The sequence below is a fragment of the Benincasa hispida genome, chromosome 6 (genome assembly GCF_027475165.1).
Source record: "Benincasa hispida cultivar pf3 chromosome 6, pf3_genome.v1.1, whole genome shotgun sequence".
Taxonomy (NCBI): domain Eukaryota; kingdom Viridiplantae; phylum Streptophyta; class Magnoliopsida; order Cucurbitales; family Cucurbitaceae; genus Benincasa; species Benincasa hispida.
The window spans coordinates 56,803,830-56,823,280 of record NC_143483.1 but is presented as its reverse complement, the minus strand read 5'-3'; the positions used below and the strand labels follow the sequence as shown (position 1 = coordinate 56,823,280).

The 19,451-nt window shown below is 32.4% G+C and overlaps 3 protein-coding genes across 4 annotated transcripts; 2 read left to right on the top strand and 1 right to left on the bottom strand.

Moving 5' to 3' along the window:
- Positions 1-4,750: 4,750 nt before the first annotated feature.
- On the bottom strand, positions 4,751-8,235 carry LOC120079360 (uncharacterized). The gene is made up of 9 exons (XM_039033521.2): positions 8,073-8,235; positions 7,715-7,845; positions 7,072-7,144; positions 6,475-6,557; positions 6,280-6,318; positions 6,011-6,081; positions 5,820-5,934; positions 5,598-5,705; positions 4,751-4,977 (listed from the first exon to the last, which is right to left on the bottom strand). The coding sequence occupies exons 1-8, from the start codon at positions 8,116-8,118 to the stop codon at positions 5,631-5,633; spliced, it is 633 nt and encodes a 210-aa protein (XP_038889449.2). The 5' UTR covers positions 8,119-8,235; the 3' UTR covers positions 4,751-4,977; positions 5,598-5,630.
- Positions 8,236-9,201: 966 nt separating this feature from the next.
- On the top strand, positions 9,202-12,809 carry LOC120079502 (protein BUNDLE SHEATH DEFECTIVE 2, chloroplastic-like). The gene is made up of 5 exons (XM_039033710.2): positions 9,202-9,481; positions 9,601-9,698; positions 10,586-10,658; positions 11,730-11,826; positions 12,458-12,809. Exons 1-5 carry the CDS (start codon positions 9,415-9,417, stop codon positions 12,534-12,536), a joined length of 414 nt encoding a protein of 137 aa, XP_038889638.1. The 5' UTR covers positions 9,202-9,414; the 3' UTR covers positions 12,537-12,809.
- Positions 12,810-17,027: 4,218 nt separating this feature from the next.
- Positions 17,028-19,071, top strand: LOC120079925 (Ribosomal protein L31). Of its 2 annotated transcripts, none has more exons than XM_039034381.2 (3): positions 17,028-17,153; positions 17,312-17,379; positions 18,624-19,071. In XM_039034381.2, exon 3 carries the CDS (start codon positions 18,633-18,635, stop codon positions 18,846-18,848), a length of 216 nt encoding a protein of 71 aa, XP_038890309.2. In that variant the 5' UTR covers positions 17,028-17,153; positions 17,312-17,379; positions 18,624-18,632; the 3' UTR covers positions 18,849-19,071. The 2 variants fall into 2 exon arrangements, with proteins under 2 accessions (XP_038890309.2, XP_038890310.2); XM_039034382.2 differs by lacking the exon at positions 17,028-17,153 and adding an exon at positions 17,177-17,236.
- The last annotated feature ends 380 nt before the right edge of the window (positions 19,072-19,451 follow it).

The following is a 19,451-nucleotide window of genomic DNA, read 5'->3' as shown; positions in this document are numbered from 1 at the left end:
CACGATACTTGACAATACTCGATAAACATTGACTATTTAAATGATTGATTTACATGTACTATATACTCGGTGTATGTTACACGATACTCGACAATACTCGATAAACATTGACTATATATATGGTTGATTTACATGTACTATATACTCAGTTATATTGTCTCAGATTTACAAATAATGTCAAAATTTACATAGATGGTATAGGTTTACAAATAGTGGCAAAATTTACATGGAAAACCCCAATAAAAAAATTGATCTGCCCACAACTCGACATCATACTATATACAATTCAGATTCGGTTTGATTTATAAATAATGTCAAAATATTGTGTTAGATTTACAAATAATGTCAAAATTCACATAGATGGTATAAAAATTCATATAAATAATGTCAAAATTTACATAGAAAAATTGATCTGCCCTAATAAAAAAAGTGATCTGCCCATAACTTGGCACCATACTGCAACCTGAAATCATGCATCTTATCCTATCATAAGCTCTCTATACTCGTCCCGGTCACCAAGGACTCAAAGTACTTGAGACTGAATATCCCACAGTCAGGTGTATGCCCTTGTAGTACGTCTGTATTGATACGGCTCAGCTTCCAAAGACTGGGTGTAAGGTTAGGTTTTGCATCATATAGGCTGCAAAATTGTGCCAGTGAAGGGAAAGTAAAGCATAGAGGCACCAAGAATTTTAGTAGATCCTTCGTTGTGATGTACTTCAGTAGTGATTCATACAAAAGGATGCATCCGATATTCATGTCCACGACCAACATAAACAAATGTTACTTGTAGTTGACTGGGCTATAGATGTAATCAACATCTGCCCATCCGAGCTAATGTTCAGGTATCAGTCCAAGCACGTAACCGATATACTGTGCTCATTCTCCCATACTTTAGCAGCTTCTTCCATCGTTTTCCCATGTATGGCCTCGAACAAGCTATCTGGACCTTAGAGGTTCAATTGACTCTGTAAAATAGATAACAATAGATTCAAGTGTATATCAATAATGAAAAATTGTACATTAAAATTTAAACAATCTATAATATATACCAATATGTCATGTGGCAATGTCGTGAACCGATGAGCACATATCTCTAACCGGCTAATAAAATTCAGACGGAGAAACATGAATAAAGAGTTGAGAACCTGTAATTTGCAAGTTAAGTCAAAGAATGTGAATAGTAATTAACAAGCATATAAATGTAATAAAGGATGGTAATTTACGTCGTTCTCAACCTAATTACTATCACGTGTCAACTCCCGGAACAACCCCATCGTGCAATTTATCTTAAATAAGACTTCATTCCCTGGTTAGTGAGGACCCATGTCCAAGCTATTCAACCAGACCAAGAACTCATTCATCAAGTCCTCTAGAATAACGTGTGTCGGGTCGTAGGGGACGATGTCAATCAGATATTCATCGAGCTGAATGAATTTCTGTTTTTTTCCAGTCGCTCTTACCGTGTCAATTGGAAAGGTGTATGGTTGTGTTGGCTTCCTCTTCCTACTTGTTTTTCTTTGTTTCCCCTCACAGTTCAGAAGTTCTGTTGAAGGTGGAGGAATGGGGTTCTGAATCTCAGTGGCTGATGGAGGAATAGATTCACATGACTCAGTGGAAGGTGGAGGAATGGGGTCACTGGTCTTGGTGGTGGGTGGAAGAATGAGGTCCTAGAACTCTGGGTCACGAGATCAATGGCTGATGAAAGGGTTAGGTCATAGGTCTCGATGGAATGTGGAGGAATGAGGTTAATAGTCTCGATGGACTCCATGCGTAAACCCTATATAATTTACGAAGCATGTTAGGTCAAACACAACATGATATAGATTTATATTAGAATAAGTTTAAGATGATATTAGGTATCCAACACAATGACCGCAGTAGGCTGGTGATTGTTTGTACGTTGGCCTGAAGGACACACAAGTCAGACTTCACATCTTTCAAGTATGATTGTACATTGTCCAATTTATGTTCCATCATAACCACTCTCTGATCTATGTCACGGAGCAATGTATGAATGCCCATACCCCTCATGGGCTCAGAATGCGTTGTATTTAACTGAGGTGACCCTCGCTTCTTATGGGGGCATATGCTCATCAGTAGGGAGCTCGTGAAACTCACTATGAAGAGGGTAAATCTCACACTTGTCGGTAGGGAGCTCGTGAGACTGATGCTCATCGAGTTCTGGCTCGTGGGTTTGATGTTTGTGACTTTCGTAGTCATTAGAGTGACTATGAGCATCCTCATCATAGTGTGATCTATGTGTCTCTAAGAAGGTCACTCGGCATCAATGCACTCGTATACGGGTCGTTCATCGATCCTAGTGTCCCTATACCACCTATCCCTATCGGACAAGATCAATGATATGGGTGTGATCCTTGTCTATACAAAAAAACGAACAATTTGTTAGTTATATGTGACATTCACCTTAAATCCAAGTAAATTGTGATGTAATACACTAACCTCGATGGACTCAAACACATCTCGCATTATTGTTTTGGTTGGGAGTGAGTACGTACACTCCCACCTCGGGAATTGAGGTACGACATGCCCATTGAGTCAGGTTGCAACTTTTCCGGCAACCATTGAAATGATCTCGTATGCCCACACCTTCCACAATTCATAAACGATTATAAGATAAGCATAAGTAGTAACTGACATTGGCGTTACAATTAGTAGATCTCCTATGGCCAATGAATAAATATTACCTAAAAAGCATGACGAAATCCCCATTATGTTGTACTAGACGATGTAGTTTTTATTGATTTTGGACCTTTTTTTGTAGTTCTCAGACGTGCCACTCAATCCTCTATGTAGTCCAAGTAACGTCCTCTCCCACAACACATTTCCCCAATCCATGGAGTTGAAGTAATCTAAATCCTCCATGTCAATTAATAAGGTCTTGTCGACATTGGCCCTCATCTTCTCCCTTCCCATCATAACCAATTCAGTGTAGTAGACCAATGTCATCTTCACAACATCCATATCATTCTCAAACTTCATCTCTTTGTACATTGTCTCTAAAGTACCAATATGGATGTGCCCTGTGAAATCATTCTTCAAGTACTTATTACGTAGAGATTCAGTTCCTTCAGCCCTCCTCATAACTATTCGATTAGGTGACCACCACAATCCCGTCACCAATAGGAAGTCTTCTTTGGTGAATGTTACAATTGTAACATTCAAATTGAATGTCATTGAGCCCTTCCTATGGTCTTCAACCTCCCTCAATAGAATGTAAAGGACCAATGGACTATTGAAGATAATGTTCATGTCCACAAATCACCCAAATACAGTCTTCCTGAAGAGGGCAAGCTGAGTGGGAGTAAGGAATCTTGAATTTTCTAGCCATACTATACAGAACAACAAAAAAACAGGGATAAATAAGAATTCTGTTCAATACTCGATATATGATGCACGTTCCTCGATGCATGATACAAGATACTCGATTTCTCATATCCGATACATGCTACATGGTGTCCCTTACTCGCTACATTACAAGTGACTAGATGGTCGATTGTTAAGCATTCAGTTTGATTTTCCACCTTCATGCATTATCCAACTCAAACCCTAAACTCCAAACGGTCTGAAATAACAAAAATATGAAAATTGAAACGAAATAAACTTGAAGTCCAGCCAAACATGCAAGATATGAAAACAAAAATGAAAATCGTGTCGGTCGAGCATCAAGTAACATGGAAGCGTATATCAAGGAACATGATGCAGAGATAGTCAAGTTTTGAGTGAATAGTGCCAAAATACAAAAAAGAAGAAGGATGTTACCTGATGATAGTCGAGTTTCGAGTTAATGGTGCCAAACTACAAACAAGGAGAAGAATGTTACCTGAACTAGAGATAATGGAGTTTCGAGTGTAGAGGTGTTGTCGTCGAAGAATATACAATCGGACAAACAAAAAGAATAGTCTGAGCTCGTGGGAAGTGGTGAAATAATGGACTTCAAATGCCTAAAAACAGGTTATGAATTCAAAATAATCGAGTATAAATTAATCGAGCATCGAGTATGACGTTGATATGATCAAGTATACACGTGTCAATTGCAGCCATATCAAGTGACCATGAAGCTGGTATCGAGTGACCTTCAAATAGGTTATGAATTCAAAATAATCGAGTATAAAGTAATCAAGCGTCGAGTATGACGTGGATATGATCGAGTATACACGTGACGATTGCAACCGTATCGAGTGACCATGAAGTTGGGTATTGAATGACCGTGCATCGAAGAACATGTAACAAGCCATCGAGGATTGAGTAAATTCGTATTGGCAAGCGCAAGAGGTGCATCTCAAGGACGAATTAGTAAAATCACATATTTATGATGTAAGCAGAATACCACTTTCCATTTCTCATTTGGGCCTTTCAAATGAGATCATTTGTACAAAAAAAAAAAACCCTAACTTACTAATTTTTCAAACGCATTTAATGGTGTTGGTGTTCTTAGTCCACAAGCCTTGAGAAACGAGCTTTTTTTTCTCTCACTCTCTAGTTTTAGTTGAACGACATTTGGAGGTGGGGACATATTGACATATCGACAAATATTCTTGCTCCGTCCAACTAAATCAAATTGGTTGAATTAGTTTTCACTTGTTCCCCTACATGCTTCAGTCATAAGCTATGAGAATAGAAAACGCTTTTAAGGGTAACATTAGACTTGGTATAATTTCATATAAAGATACTCAATTCTCTTGTTCCCCTACATGCTCCAGTCATAAGCTATGAGAATAGAAAACGGTTTAAGGGTAACATTAGACTTGGTATAATTTTCATATAAAGATACTCAATTCTCACAGTATGAATGTTATCTCTTACCGTCTATGGGTATTATCAATATACTTATATGGTGATACTCTAAAGTTTGGCTGTCACTAAAGCAGCCTCAAAATCTGGTCTATGAATTATGTACATGGAGAAGGATCTTGATGTGAAACTCAACTGGTTGTGGCCACGCCCATAGCTTTCCTGCAGTGAGAGTTAGACATCGAAATATATGAGACCTTTTGAATATGTACACAAATATTAAGAGTAGTTGAAGACACTGGTTGCTAATGATTCATAGCCTGTTGCAAACAAATGGTTCAGTCAAGAACTTAGAACTCTCAGTAAATTTCAAAGTTGCTCTCTATTTCGAGTCTGGACTTATCAAAAGGATTGAACCATCAAAGTACTTATTTCATGGCAATCCTTTGGTGAAGAAGCATTTATGGTTCTTGAACTTTCATTGAAGAGTTTCTTAAACTTCTGTTATCCAAATTTAAAACAATTTGATCATTGCCGTGAAAAATCTCATCAAAATTAAGCGTCAGTTTTTATTATGGATAATTTAGTTTTTTTAGTTTCTAAGAACATCCAATCTCTAATCAGTTACTCAATCTACATATGCAAAGAGGTATTAAAAAAAATCTACATATCCAAGGAATTCCAATAAATCTTAATATTATTGTTCACGATAGAGATTAAATGGTTACAAACTTTAAAGTTGCTACATATTAAAGTTTAGGAACTAAATAGTTACAAATTTGAAAGCACGAAGACTAGATTATTACAAACTTAAACCTTTCTAATCTCAAGTTAGTGTTTACCTGATCAAGTTTACTGGAAAAAGGGTCTGTTCTTTAGGATTCTTTCGGTCCACTAGTTTTTGAAGGACCAGCTCTTTCCACCATGACATCATACAGTTGCTTCCCATTCTGATCATTAAAGAAAATTGCAGTTTGCTAACAAACTTCCCACCAGTCAAATTCTTCTAGTGAAGATAACAAGGTATCATTAGGAAAACCTCATTTGCATCAATTAGAACTTACAAATATTACTGGGAAGAAGTGCACTTGGCCTTCTGGCTTTGTTTGAGTTTCTTTGAAGTACACCAGAATGGGAAAATTTGGCCACCATAACTCCCAGTTCACGAAAGTGGAATATCTGCAGTAATTAGTAAATAACATGGATTCAATTCACTTTATATATGCAGTTCATTCGGGTGCGTAAAGCTACCTACTTCCAACGATTCTTTCCACCCACAAAGGCATTTTCACCAGAGTCTTCAAGCTGATCGCCTATTTTTACCTCCTAAATCACATAACATAAGACTGATCTTGTCATTCTTGAATCTAGATAACTTTTGCAGAGACATGGGTCTCAAGAGAATCAAAAAGAAATTTAAACTCCTTCACCAATGCAAAGAAAAACGAAAAATATCTCCACTTTTCCAGATTCCATATTGGATATGACGATAAACAAATATTTTCCGAATTTCAGCAGACATACCAATGCCTCATTGTCAAAGACAAATCTTACTCGAGTAGCCTGGAAGAAGGAAGAAAAACCATCAACTGATACTTAGAAAAACATACATGCATTTTCAATACCTTATTAAGAAATTTGAAGGCATCTTCTGAATATATCTTAAGATCTTAGGAGTGAAACTTTCTTTCTTGAAGGTCTATTCTTTTTTATTATTACCTGGACCAGTAGCAGTAGCCCAAGAAGACCAATAGGTACAGCTGGTAGCAAATTATCAGTATAAGCTAACCCGCCAGCAGCACCTGTTACAATTATGATGTACTTAAAAGATGAAGTGGAAGGGTAAACTGCTAAGAAAGATAATGGTCTGCATTAATTTGTTAGAGATGTAAACACAGTTCTACGTAAAATCTTAGTAAAAAAGAAAGGACAAATCCTCAATGATACAAGGTATTTCATGTAGAATCCAGAGATAAAGCAATGTGCTCGGCTAAAGTGGACTACATTAGATGATTATGAAAATACAAAATGCATTATTCTCCAAGCATAGCTTAGTCAGAGGAGTGACTTTGACACTAGAGAACCTTGCTTTCTAACATGCCAAATGATATTCACAATGTACTTTGGAGAAAGTAGAAAGTGCAATTATATGTATGTTTTATCACTGTCACCTTTTTTTACCTGGATTTTACACGACATTTGAGAACTAACCCCAAAACCCGTCAATTTTCAACAGCAGTTTTTATCCTCAAAATGTCTGGACTTCTAAAGTGTGCAAATCAAGACTTAGCAGGCAAAGAGTTCTTTAGTACCCACCAAGTAAAATTATTGGAATTCTGTAATCTGGATCAGGAATTACAGTCTCTCGGCCCTTGACCCTCCTTCCAAGCTATGAAACACAAAAGTTAGTTTCTTTTTTTCTTTTCACTATAAAGAAATAAATAATAAAAAACTGTAGAGATAAACATAGACCTACAATGAAGTGAATACAAGATGAAAGTTTTTATTCAAAAACATTGGAAGTGAAGGAATTACAACAAAATAAGTCCGCTGGCAGAATAAAAAAAAAAAAAGAAAGAAAAAAAAAAGAATTAAAACAAAATATTTGAAAGTTTAGGTACCAAAACGAAATTAATACAAAGGTTAAAGTAATCCAAACATTTTTTAAAGACTTTTTTTAGTATGAGGTGAAGATTTTACTTCAATCTGACGAGAAGGTGCAGATGTTTTAACCACAGAGTTCGGTCGTGTTGTAAATAAGCATCAAAGTTCCAACAAAAGGTTTAAGCAAACAAAATAGATCTGATGTTTTAAGAATCATAAAACCATCTAAAAAAAGTTCTGCATTTTATAAAAGCAATGTTGGAAGAAGACATATGGATAAATGCAACGCCAAAAAGACAAAAGGAATAAATTCATCAGACATTGAAAGTAAATGAAGAAAGGTGAGGAAGAAAACCACTGAGGCCACGACAGAGAAGCTACGACCGCTACATTTTATGTTTCTTCTCAGAAAACTTTTATCAAACACTATATGGGCACCATAAAATGAGCTTCTCAAATTCCTCAGAGAACCATCCACTTCTTTATCTGATCAAACACACAATTAATTCTTCTTCAGCAATTTTTTTCCCACAAAAATCAAACCCATTTCTGAGAAATTGAAATTGAGACTAAGGAGCCAAGTATCAGAATTTGTAAAGGCAAAAAGAAATGACGTCTCCCTTGAATTGAAGAAAAGGGTAAAATCCTGAAGAAACAGGGCATATATTACACAAGAGTTCTTATCTTAAGGACCTAGAAACTAAGAAACTCACTTGGGCAAGAGAAAAATCGAGAAGAAGAGAAGAGAGTGCAACCCATGATCCTGAATTCGCTTCTGTTGTCTAAAAACAAATCAAAATTGCTGCTTTTTTATGAGGACGAGAAACGAGTTGAAGTGAAAGTGTTGCCTCATGCAGAAGACTGAATTTACACAAATACCCCTGAGTCCTCACAAAAATGAGCAATTTATTTAAATGCCCTTGTAAAAAAATTTGAAACATTTGTGATGAAAATGTATGATTGATGAGTAAATTCGTGGTCTTTTGGTGCTCTCTCCTATAAGTTTGCAAACTCATTAGTTTCCATTAATTGCTGTAAATAATCTTTTTTTTTTCCCACAAATTACTTATTTTAACAAAAAAAAATCTAAGTATGACACCCAATTAAACTCCACCGATGCACAAATCAACTATTGAACAAACGCACACAAGATAAAAGTGTAGTAAAATATATTAATTATAATATCTATTTAAGTTTAGAGTAAAATTAAGACACTATCAAAGTTTAAGATCTATTTTCATTAGATTAAAATTTTAGGATTATCAAATTTGGTTAAAAACACACTTTGGTTCCTAAATTTTTATAAAAGTAATAATTTAGTTCGTGTATTTTTAAATTTGTAACAATTTAGTTTTTGAATTTTAATGTGATAATATAGTTCTTGTACTTTATAATTTGTAGCGATTTAGTTTTTACTGTGAAATATATTATTAAGATTTAATGAAATTTCTTACACACATTGATTGATAAATTGTTTAAAAATTATTTTTTTATAAACTATAAAGGCTAAAATCGTTACGTAATAAAAGTTGACACTTAAATTTGAAGAGGTTTTTTATATTAGAGGCTAAATCCTTATAAATTTTAAAATATATAAACTAAATTATTATTTATTAAAGTTTAGATAATAAATTATTAAATTGTTTAAAAATATTTAAACTAAATTATTACTCTTTAGAGTTCATAGACTAGATTACTTCTATAAATGTATTACTCTCGAGGTCAAAGAGAAGATTACTTTTATAAATGTTTAGGGACGAAAATGCATTTTTAAATGTTTAGGGACGAAAATGCATTTTTTTTAAGGATAAGAAATGATTTTTTTTTCCTTTACCAATCTAGCTTTTTGAAGGAAAAAATATCGATAGGGGTAATTTGGTAATTAAGTGGAGGGGATGATGGGCCTTATCTGGTTAAATTTGCTTCATTTCCCACCAACTAAATCACAGACAATACCATCATCAACACACTGCAGAAGCAGAACGTTAAAGCTCATCGGAAAACTTCTGAATTTCTCTCCTCAAGAACAAATTCGAACTCCAAAGCCCCATTTAAATGGCTTTCTCTACATGTTCTTCCACACCCATTTGCTCCTTTAATCACTCAAGCAAGCCCAACTCTGGTATTTTCTTCTTCAAATCAGCTCTTTATGAACTTTTCTCTGCAAAAGTTGTCTGGTTTTGTTTCTGTTGATTTCCCTTTCAAAATGTGTTTATAGTCCTTCCCTTTCGCATTTTGCAGGGGTTCTTCTTGGAAATTCAGTGCCTCAGAAGGCTTTTAGGATAAATAAAGCTTTTCAAAGAACAAACCCCATTAGGCTTTTGTCTTTTGAGGTCAAGGTATGATTGTCTCTCTTGGCATTTCTTTCCTATTTTCCTTCTTTCAAATGAAATGAACTTGTTTGGTTATGTCTGTTTTGTGGATAAGTTGTTGGAAATTCAGCGGATTGTGGAACTGGAAACTATGGAATAGTCTTTAATTCTCTACCGTTTGTCTTTGGCTAAGCGTTTTGTTAAGAAATTGACAAATAAAAATGGACAGTAAACTTAAAGCAATAGAGAATTAGTACATGGTTCGCCAACAGTGTCTTAACTACATTTATGAGTAGAGTGAGAGAGCAGTTTTATTAGAAAGAATAATTTAATTTACCGATATGCTTCTAGGGTTAGAGACTCTCGTACTTGGTCGAAGCGTTAAATAATAGATTCAAGGCATTCCAATAGATTTAATAGGAACATCTTAATGTATGAGTGGAAATGTTTGTTTGAATAACCATTAGCTAGGTAGATGAATATTAATTGAGTTGAAATACATGGATGTAAGATGAAACTGACCAAATCAAGTTGGTTTTGATGGTTAGAACTTCGAAGTATAATGGTTGGTTGGTTTGATTTCTTAAGAAAATTGGTCTTGATGTCAGTTTTGGCTTAAAACAAATCCAATTCAACCTGATTACACCTTTTTTTAATATATATATATAAGAAACCAAGCTTTCATCGAGAAAAATGAAATAATATACAAAGTAATACGAAAAAAGCAAGCCCACAAGAGTAGAAGACCCAAAGACTAGACTCCAATCCAACAAAATCAAACTAAAATCATAGTTACAAAAAGACCTCGTTACTTGATCCCTATTTAACTCACTATTGAACTGCATGAAGAAGAAGAACACAATTTAGTCTTCTTTTTCAGTTTCTCAGAATGTGTTTTATTCTTGCTTTGACAGGCTTCAGATGGTGCAGATAGTAACCAAACCACAAAATACAAAAGCATTGTTTGCACTGACTGCGATGGAAATGGTATGTGTCATCTCCATAGAAAATAGGGACCTCCTTCTTTATTCCTTCAGTTAATATGTGTTTCTTCTGTTTCAAATTCCCAACTTTCTCTCAAACTTTTGAATGGTAACAAAATATACGTTATTAACTCTTAAAAAGGATGAGGTAACTGAATGAAAGTTCTCTCTTATCAAAAAATGAAAAAAAGGTTGGTAAAATGAACCATTAGTTTGACTATGTTCTTTTGGTTATTATGAAAAGGCTGGTAGAACTTGATTTTATACAGTTGCAGGCACATTTGATCAAACTTAGAAGAAAGCAAATATGATTGGAAATAGATAAACAGAAGATCAGTTGATAGATTTTGAGAGAGACAAAGAAATAGTGTAACCTTTGGTCTTAATTCATTCAATATTTTACAGAAGATATACATCATATGTTCTCAAATGGAGGGAATAAGAGCCAACATGAGCATAGCTCAAACGGTATGAGGTTCAACTCCCAACACCCCACATGTTGTAAAAAAAAAATGAAGAAATAAGAATAACAATGTAAAGATTTTGTAAGCTCAATGTTGGGGAGCAATAATATATCTTCTAAATTTAATCAGCCCATTCCAACACAATATATTATCCAAATCCCATATCAAATATTAGTTCCAAGTATTGAATAAGAAACAATTGGAACTCAACTTAAAAGAAAAGATAAACCAACCTAAAACTCCTAAGCAATAAGAAGATGGTAAAATCAAGATAACGGAGGAGAAATTAACACCGAATTTATATCGGTTCACCCCATGTGGCTACATCTAGCTCTCTGCTACCGAGGCAAGTTTCACTTTAATGTCTAGGAGAAAAAGTACAAGAGTTTACAATTACTCGATAATGATTTATCTTCTCATGAATCACTCTACAAAAGCTCACAAAACTCTTAAATGGAGGTTCAAACATTGCTGCAGGCCCGAATAAAAATGCCTCTCTTTTGTTTTCTTTTCGATCTGAAAATTACACACAGCCCCACTTGAACAAAGTTGAGAGATTGAACAAGCATTGAGACTGAGTTAACATATAATTTTTTCTTCTCAATTTTTAGGTGCTGTCCTATGTTCTCAGTGTAAAGGAACAGGAGTTAATTCAGTGGATCACTTCAATGGACAGTTTAAAGCTGGTAGCTTATGCTGGTTGTGCAGGTACTGATGAACAAACTCTCCTTGATCTTAATGTTGTTTTGTCTGTCTTATTACTTGGCTTCATTCTAGAGGTTTGAATTATAAAGACATGTAAACCAAAATGGTTTAGATAATTTACAACTTGCAAGTACTAGGATGGAAAATAGTGAGTGGTCAAGCTTTCATCTAATTCTTCCAAATATAAGTTGCACAATTTGTAAGTTTAATTGTAAGGAGGTGTTTGGCTCACAAACCAAGCAACCGTATGTGGGCTTAAAGTTTCACTCTGATGGTCCTAACGGGTCATCTACTTAACTAGAACGTTCCCTAACAGTGTATAAACCATTGCATTTACAATTAGTTCAATAATTACACTAACCTCTCGATCGTGATATATGCCTTGATTAGTTGAGTTATGCTGGAGTTGACACAAACCATTGCATCTATTATCAACGAGTTCAGTCTAATTCCAAAGAACCTATTTAGAGTTCTCATTGCATTTGTTGAAATAAGGCTATTTCAATCACAACCATTGTTCCTTTCGAGATATCTGATAGATTTTCTTGAAATAATTAATGATATAGAGTAGATTATAATCTTATTAATGATAAAATTTGAGGTTCTGAACTAGTTAATGTCTTTAACAATGCAGAGGCAAAAGGGATATCCTTTGTGGGGGCTGTAATGGAGCTGGTTTTGTGGGTGGATTTATGAGTACAGCTGACAGTTAGTACTTTGTACTGCAAAGTATGAATTTTCTTTCACCTGCATCAGAAATTGGAGTATTTTAAGTCAATTAATGACCTATCTGAGATGAAAAAACGTATTAATTTGAGTAATTTTGTATAATGGTTCACATAATTCCCAAGTTTGTAATTGAAAATTATGAATGCTTTTCTGCTTTGGTTGCATTCCCCCGAAGATTTGAGATTTTTGAGATGTAATATATGACCAGTATATGATTTTCGGTTTCTCAATTATAAAAAAAAATTGTCCCAAGAAAAGTCTTCTTTTTTTAAATTTTATTTTAATGTTTAATAGCATATTGAGATAATTAGTAAAATACAAACGATTAAATTTAATACTATACGTCAAAGCTAAAGATATTCATAGAAGTTGGGAATTAGGTTTTCACTTGTCATCTATTTAGTTGTTAAGTTTATGGGAGACTAATAAATGACTATTTTTAAATATAGAAAAATGAATCAAAATATTTACAAATATAGTAAAATTTTACTGTCTTTCTACAACAAATCAGGATAGACTTTATTTGTATCTATTCGTGTCATTACATATAAGAGATATCTTGTTATTATTTGTAAATATTTTCAGTAGTTTTGTTATTTAAAATAATTTCTTCCTAATAAAAGAAAATTAATATTATCAATTCAATCCAAATAAATTAAACAATATCTATATATAACAAATGGAGAACTAACATATGGATCATATTTCTAACCTCTGTCTCTAGACCGAAAGGAACGTCTCTTTAGCAAAACTAGTATAGCCAAGACGGTTAATTACATTTTTAAAAAACTTGATATTTGAATCTTCACACCTACATAGTTGGACTCATCGTGTTAATTTTTTTTTCTTTTTTGTCTATGTAAGATGTTTTCATCGATATTTTCATATATCTACGAGTTTGACATCAACAAATGAGTGAATTGACACTTCTATTCTATCGTAAAAAATCTATGTAAGATTAAAAAAAGAAAGAAGTAACGAGATATAACTAATGTGGATTTACAATATAAGTAATAAACATTTTAACTTGTTTACAGAGTGTAAAATGTACTTTTTTTAATTTTTTTAAAAATATTTATCGATATCAACATTTTATCAGTATTTCCATTAAAATTTTCTTCGATATAAATATATTTAAAATATTGGTTGGACTAAATAGAAATGCTTTAAAAACTTAAAAAGAAAAAGGTTAAATTATAACAAATACCCTTGAACTTCCTTTATTTAAAAAATCTATATCTATACTATATTAAATAGAGACATATGCAAGAATCTTTATCTTCCTATATTGCCCTTCCATTTTAAACAAATTCTCATTATACCCTCCTATCTCTTAGGTTAGTTACTACTTATTATACCCTTATTAGTTATTAATATTGTTGAATCTATTTACTCCACCCTTTCATGTGATTGTTTGTCATGATTGTGTTTCATAAATCCTTCTTGGTAACCCACCTGATTTCTCCATATTTACAACATGTTCCAAATTTTTCCTTCAAATCTCTATAAAGGAATCGTAATGATGTTGAAGCATGACATTGACCTTATTTTTGTATTGTCTACACTTCTGGTAATTTATCTTTTTATGATTTCAAATTGAATAGTTTGTGAAAATCTCTAATCTAAATCCAAACCAAATTCAATGTCTTTGTTTTTCTATGTAGAGGTTAATTTCCAAATTTATATCCATATTATTATTGTATACATAGTTATTTCTACGAGCATTATAAATTCTTCTCATTCTTAATTCTAAATCCATCATTGTAGATGTTATAGTTCAATCTACCATTGTAAATTTAGTCTATCCTTTTTGTTATTTTTTTAAAATTAGTAAGTTTAAATTTTCAAATTTATTTCCTTATTATTATCGTATACATAGTTCTTTCTATGAACATTATAGGTTCTTCCCACTCTCAATATGAAATCCATCATTGTAGATGTTTTGGTTCAGTTCACCATTATACATTATATTTAATCATACCTTTTGTTGATTTTTTAAAACTTAGTAAGTTCAAATTTTCAAATTTTATTTGATCGATTTTTTAAACTTAATGTTTGATTTATTTGCTCCAATTAAATTGGTCATTTTCATTAACATACATAAAATTATTTATTTATTGTTAAAGAAATATTAAACTCCTTATTTTTTTCATTTACATGTTAAAAACAAAAGGATGTTTTATATTTTAAGAAAAAATAAATTGAAATATTTAAAATATGAAGGTAGTTTTTTCCTCCGATCCTTGTTTTTGGTGTTGTTGTTTATATATATATATATATATTTGACAATTTTTAACTTAGTGGCTACTTAAAAAAAGATTCATTAAAATCATGTATCAATAAACTCAAAAAGTAAATTTGATTAACAATACAAAAAGTTAAACAATAATTGGAGAAGATTTAATTATTATATTTTTTTTAAAAAAAAAATTATGATTTGAGATCCTAATGATAAAAAAACAACTATCAATTTCACTTATTATAAATTTTGTTTACGATAGGATTTTCCTTCGATACAAAAATTGAGATATATACTGCTTATGAAAAAAAAAAATTCTTCCTTATTTTCCTTCCAAAAAGCAACCCTCAAATAACTATCCCATAATTAAAGTAATATTTTATGGTATTATGTTACTTTCATATAAATTATATTTCACAAATTTTATTTTAATCCAACTATATCGTTGTGTATTTCAATTTGATTTATCGATCTCTTTTTGTATCTTTATTTACTATAATATTTTTATATATCTATTTATTATATTTAAATGTTAAAAGCTCTTGAAGTTTTATAATTTAGAATAAATAAATTAAAAATGAAGGTACTTCTATTTTTCTAAATAAACATTTTAGTCTAATCATAGTTTTTTATTTTGTTTTTTTTTCTTTTCAAATATTCATATCTTAGTCGTATACTAAAAAAAATTATCAAAATCAGATATCAACAAAAAAAAAATAAAAAATAAATCCAAGTAACACTTAAAAAAACCTTAAAAACATGAGAAGATTTAGTTATTATAATTTTCCTCAAAAATTGATTTGATAGGTTGGATCCTAATATAATAGAAAAACAACATTCAATTTTGTTTACAAAAGATTTTTCTTTATTCAATGTCAAAATCATTAAATATTTATTTATTTTTTTTCTAAATGAAGGTATATAATCCTTATGAAATATATTTTTTTCTTTTTCTTTTTTCCAAAAAGCAACCATCAAAGAACTACCCCTACCCCATAATAAAAGTAATTTATATTCTTATGTCACTCTTTACCAATTTACTTCACAAATTTTATTCCAAGTATATAATTTTGTATATTAATTTGATTCATCCATCTATTTTTATATATTTATTTATTATAAATTAACTTGAAATAAGAAATATATAGTTCTGATTTTTTAAAACTTTATTTACTAATTAAATACAATGAATATTCAGTAAAATTTAAATTATTTTTTAAAACTTTACGTTATATTTTTTTTTTCAACTAATACATTTTAAAAGTTGCAATATTATCTCGAACTTTCATAAATGTTCAAAACTACCATTGAAATAAAAATCCTTTAGAATTTAGAACAAAAATCGAGACTTGAAACTGTGTGATGACGACCTAAAACGATGAGTTTGATCTATATTTTATATTTAAATCACTACCACACCATTTAATATCTCAATTTTCATCCAACATTCTAATTTTTTTTATTCTAATGATACTTTTGGAATATTTATAAAAGTTAAGAACGATATAATTATTTTTAAAAATATATGATATTTTTTAAACAAATGATAAAGTCACGACCTATGAAGCACAGATTGGCTACACGATACGGATACGATCGGATAAGGCGATTCGCTAATTTCTAAAAAACTAAGATACAGATACGTCTAAGGATACGTTATTTTTTTTATATGTATATTTTAAATATATATATATTTCTAAAAAAACGAGGATACTGATATACATTTTTTTCTTTAAAAAAAAATATAGGATATAGATAAATTTAGCATATAAGTTCATAACAATAGATAGAATACAAACATTGAAATACAATACAAAAAAACAACATTTAAGATATTGAAGCACAATAGTTAATAAAATACAATACAAAAGTGACTCATATTGCAAAAAAGAAAGAAGAGGAATATTAGAGAGAAGCATGAAGATAAACGAAAAACTTATTGTTGAAGATATTTAAATAGTTTATATTTTGATGGATTTTGTGGAGACTCAAATGTAAAGATGGAGATTAGATGATTCTAGTCTAGCGAGTTTTTTAAATAGGTTGCCTAATTTTAGATTGAGAAAGATTAGATGAGTTACTTGTCTTTTCCTTAAAAAAAAAAAGTACAAAGATATGTCAAATCGCGGATACATATGTCAAAAGTATTTAAAAGTATAGATACGTCAACTCTCGCAAGGTCACGGCCAAACAGATCCGACTACGATTACAAGTTGACCAAAATACCCTCAGTTCACCAGTATGTGTTGATACCGTTGCCGTCATCGAGGACATAACAGTAATTGCACAACTCTCCTCACCGTCTTCCTTATTCGCCGCCCCGCCGTGAGTTCCAGTATCAGCTTCCCTTTCTCCACGCAAGGTACTCTCTTTCTCCATCTTTCTCCATCTTTCTTTCTTCTTCTATTTCCAATCTTCTTTCTTCCTCCAGACGTGTTCGATTTAGTGAGATTCACCGTCTCTTTTCCCTTTCTATTGATTCGATCTAAATTGCTAGTACTAATTGGCGGATATTTTCAGAAACGGACGTATTTCAACAATCAGAACCTTGGAGAGGAAGATTTTGACACTGTGGGTTGTCAATATCCGTAAGTTTCGTCTCCATTTTTGAAGTCATTTAACTTCTCCCAATTCCCATTTTTAGGGTTGTTTGTATATGATATTTGTGGATGATTTTCTCTGGAGTTAACCTTTTGTATTCTCGATCATTAAACGGTACGCGAGAGGTTTCTGTTTCATCAAAATTAATTGTTTAATTTCTGAGAAAATATCTGCGCATCATTAGGCAGCCGATTTAGGGTTTGGGATAAATTATAGTTGAGAAGTATCTTACAGCCTCATTATGGTGGTTATTTTCAAATTTCATACTCTTTTTGGGTTACGGATATTGAACATTGCGCAATGCTTACCAGCCGTTTGATGAAATTCTTCTATGAAGTGGTATGCTTGTATTTGTTCGTCCTTCATTCCTCCTTAGTGTGGCTGTCACTTTCTTAGTTTCTGCTCTTCTGGTGTGACGAACATTGAACATTGCATAGTGGCCACCAAATGTTCGATGATATTCTACCATAAAATGGTATATTTGTTCATGATCACCCTTCTTCATACCCCTTCAATGTGGCTGTCACTTCCAAATTTCTTCTCCTTTGGGATGATGAACATTGAACTTTATATAGAGCCCACCAAATGTTTGACGAAATTCTTCTTGTAGGTGGTATAGTTGTATTGTACATGTTCATCGCTCTTGCTTTCCCACATATAAACAAAAAAGATTGTCATTTGAGAATTGAAACTTCTTGTTTTAGATTCAAATGTAACTTTACCATGATTGTTTTTTTTTTTCTGTTTGTGTCAACTTGGGTGAAATTCTAAGTTTCTGTCTATTTGGTATTCAAGTTTTAAAAAGTATCTTACAGGTTCTTGAACTTAAAAAATGTTTGGTAGATCCTTGATACATCCAAATTTTAAAAAAGTAACCAATGTATTAAATATAAAACTGAATTTATGTCTAATTGGGCCATAAACTTTCAATGTCATGTCTAGTTGGTCCTGAATAATAAATGCTGAATAGGTCAAGGACCTATTAGATAAAAAATTGAAACTTGAAGGATCTATTTGACACAATTGAAAGATTAAGGACCTATGAGACACTTTATTAGTACAAGGACATGTTAGATACAAAGTTGAAAGTTTAGGAACCTACTGGACACTTAAAATTTACAGACTAGATAGACACAAATTTGAAAGTTTAGGCCTTAGGGACTAAATCTATAATTTAACCATCTATTTTTCTCTTGAAGCTTTGATTTTTAAGTATTAGTTATGATTTCAGATCTGTACAATGAAGAAAGGCTTGCACCCTCAAATGCAGTGGATATCATATGTCACTCAGAGTGGCAGATTGATGCACGTTATGATGACCAAGATACACCATGTTGGTAAAGTTTACCACTTGAGAGCAAGGCGCCAAATGGCTGAAAGTGTTGGGCAGATTGCGAGGTTCAAACGTCGTTACGAGAAAATGATTGCTGAAAATGTTGAAAATGCTGATAAGTGAGGTTCAAGGCAGCTCAAGGATCAGCTGTTCACTTGGATCATTATGGATTCCTTTTGAGAGCATGATCTTGTGAGTGTTTAGAATTTAAAGTTCACTTCTTTCAATGGAGTCTATCTCTTTACATAGCCCAGCATTTTACAGGACACTGAGTTATTTCTTATAATTGTTTTGATGTGCTTTTATCATTAGAATGATCTAATCTGCATTTTTATTTTCTATTCAATAACTGTGATCATTTTCCCATTATTTGTTTTTAACCGGGAGTGGGAGCTTTGCTCCCCTAGAGACTATATGTGGGGCATCTGCGTCCGCCCCAAGGCCAGACTTAGGAGACGTCAAGGGTTTTTTCATTTTTGGTATTAAGCTCACCCAAAGGTTCGAACTTGGAACCTTTAAGCCGGTTTGACAAAGAGACCCTAGTGGGCCAACAGGGCTGCCCCTTGGGAGGCATTTTCCACCTTGTTTACCTAATTGTCTAATCAAACTCACAGGGCTTGTTATGCTAATAAAAGCCTACTAAATAGTAGAGTTGTTGACTTAGATATACTCTAGTTGTTAGGTATTTAATACCTCCTCTAACCCCTATGAATTCCAGGTTTGAAT

Excerpts from the sequence above, each read along its gene's own strand:
- LOC120079360 (XM_039033521.2), bottom strand. The coding sequence starts at position 8,118 with ATGGGTTGCACTCTCTTCTCTTCTTCTCGATTTTTCTCTTGCCCAA. Across the intron at positions 7,145-7,714 it reads TCTCTGTCGTGGCCTCAGTG|CTTGGAAGGAGGGTCAAGGG; the intron begins GTTTTCTTCCTC and ends TGTGTTTCATAG. Across the intron at positions 6,319-6,474 it reads GGCTACTGCTACTGGTCCAG|GCTACTCGAGTAAGATTTGT; the intron begins GTAATAATAAAA and ends TCCTTCTTCCAG.
- LOC120079502 (XM_039033710.2), top strand. The coding sequence starts at position 9,415 with ATGGCTTTCTCTACATGTTCTTCCACACCCATTTGCTCCTTTAATCAC. Across the intron at positions 9,482-9,600 it reads CTCAAGCAAGCCCAACTCTG|GGGTTCTTCTTGGAAATTCA; the intron begins GTATTTTCTTCT and ends CGCATTTTGCAG. Across the intron at positions 11,827-12,457 it reads AGCTTATGCTGGTTGTGCAG|AGGCAAAAGGGATATCCTTT; the intron begins GTACTGATGAAC and ends TTAACAATGCAG.
- LOC120079925 (XM_039034381.2), top strand. The coding sequence starts at position 18,633 with ATGAAGAAAGGCTTGCACCCTCAAATGCAGTGGATATCATATGTCACT.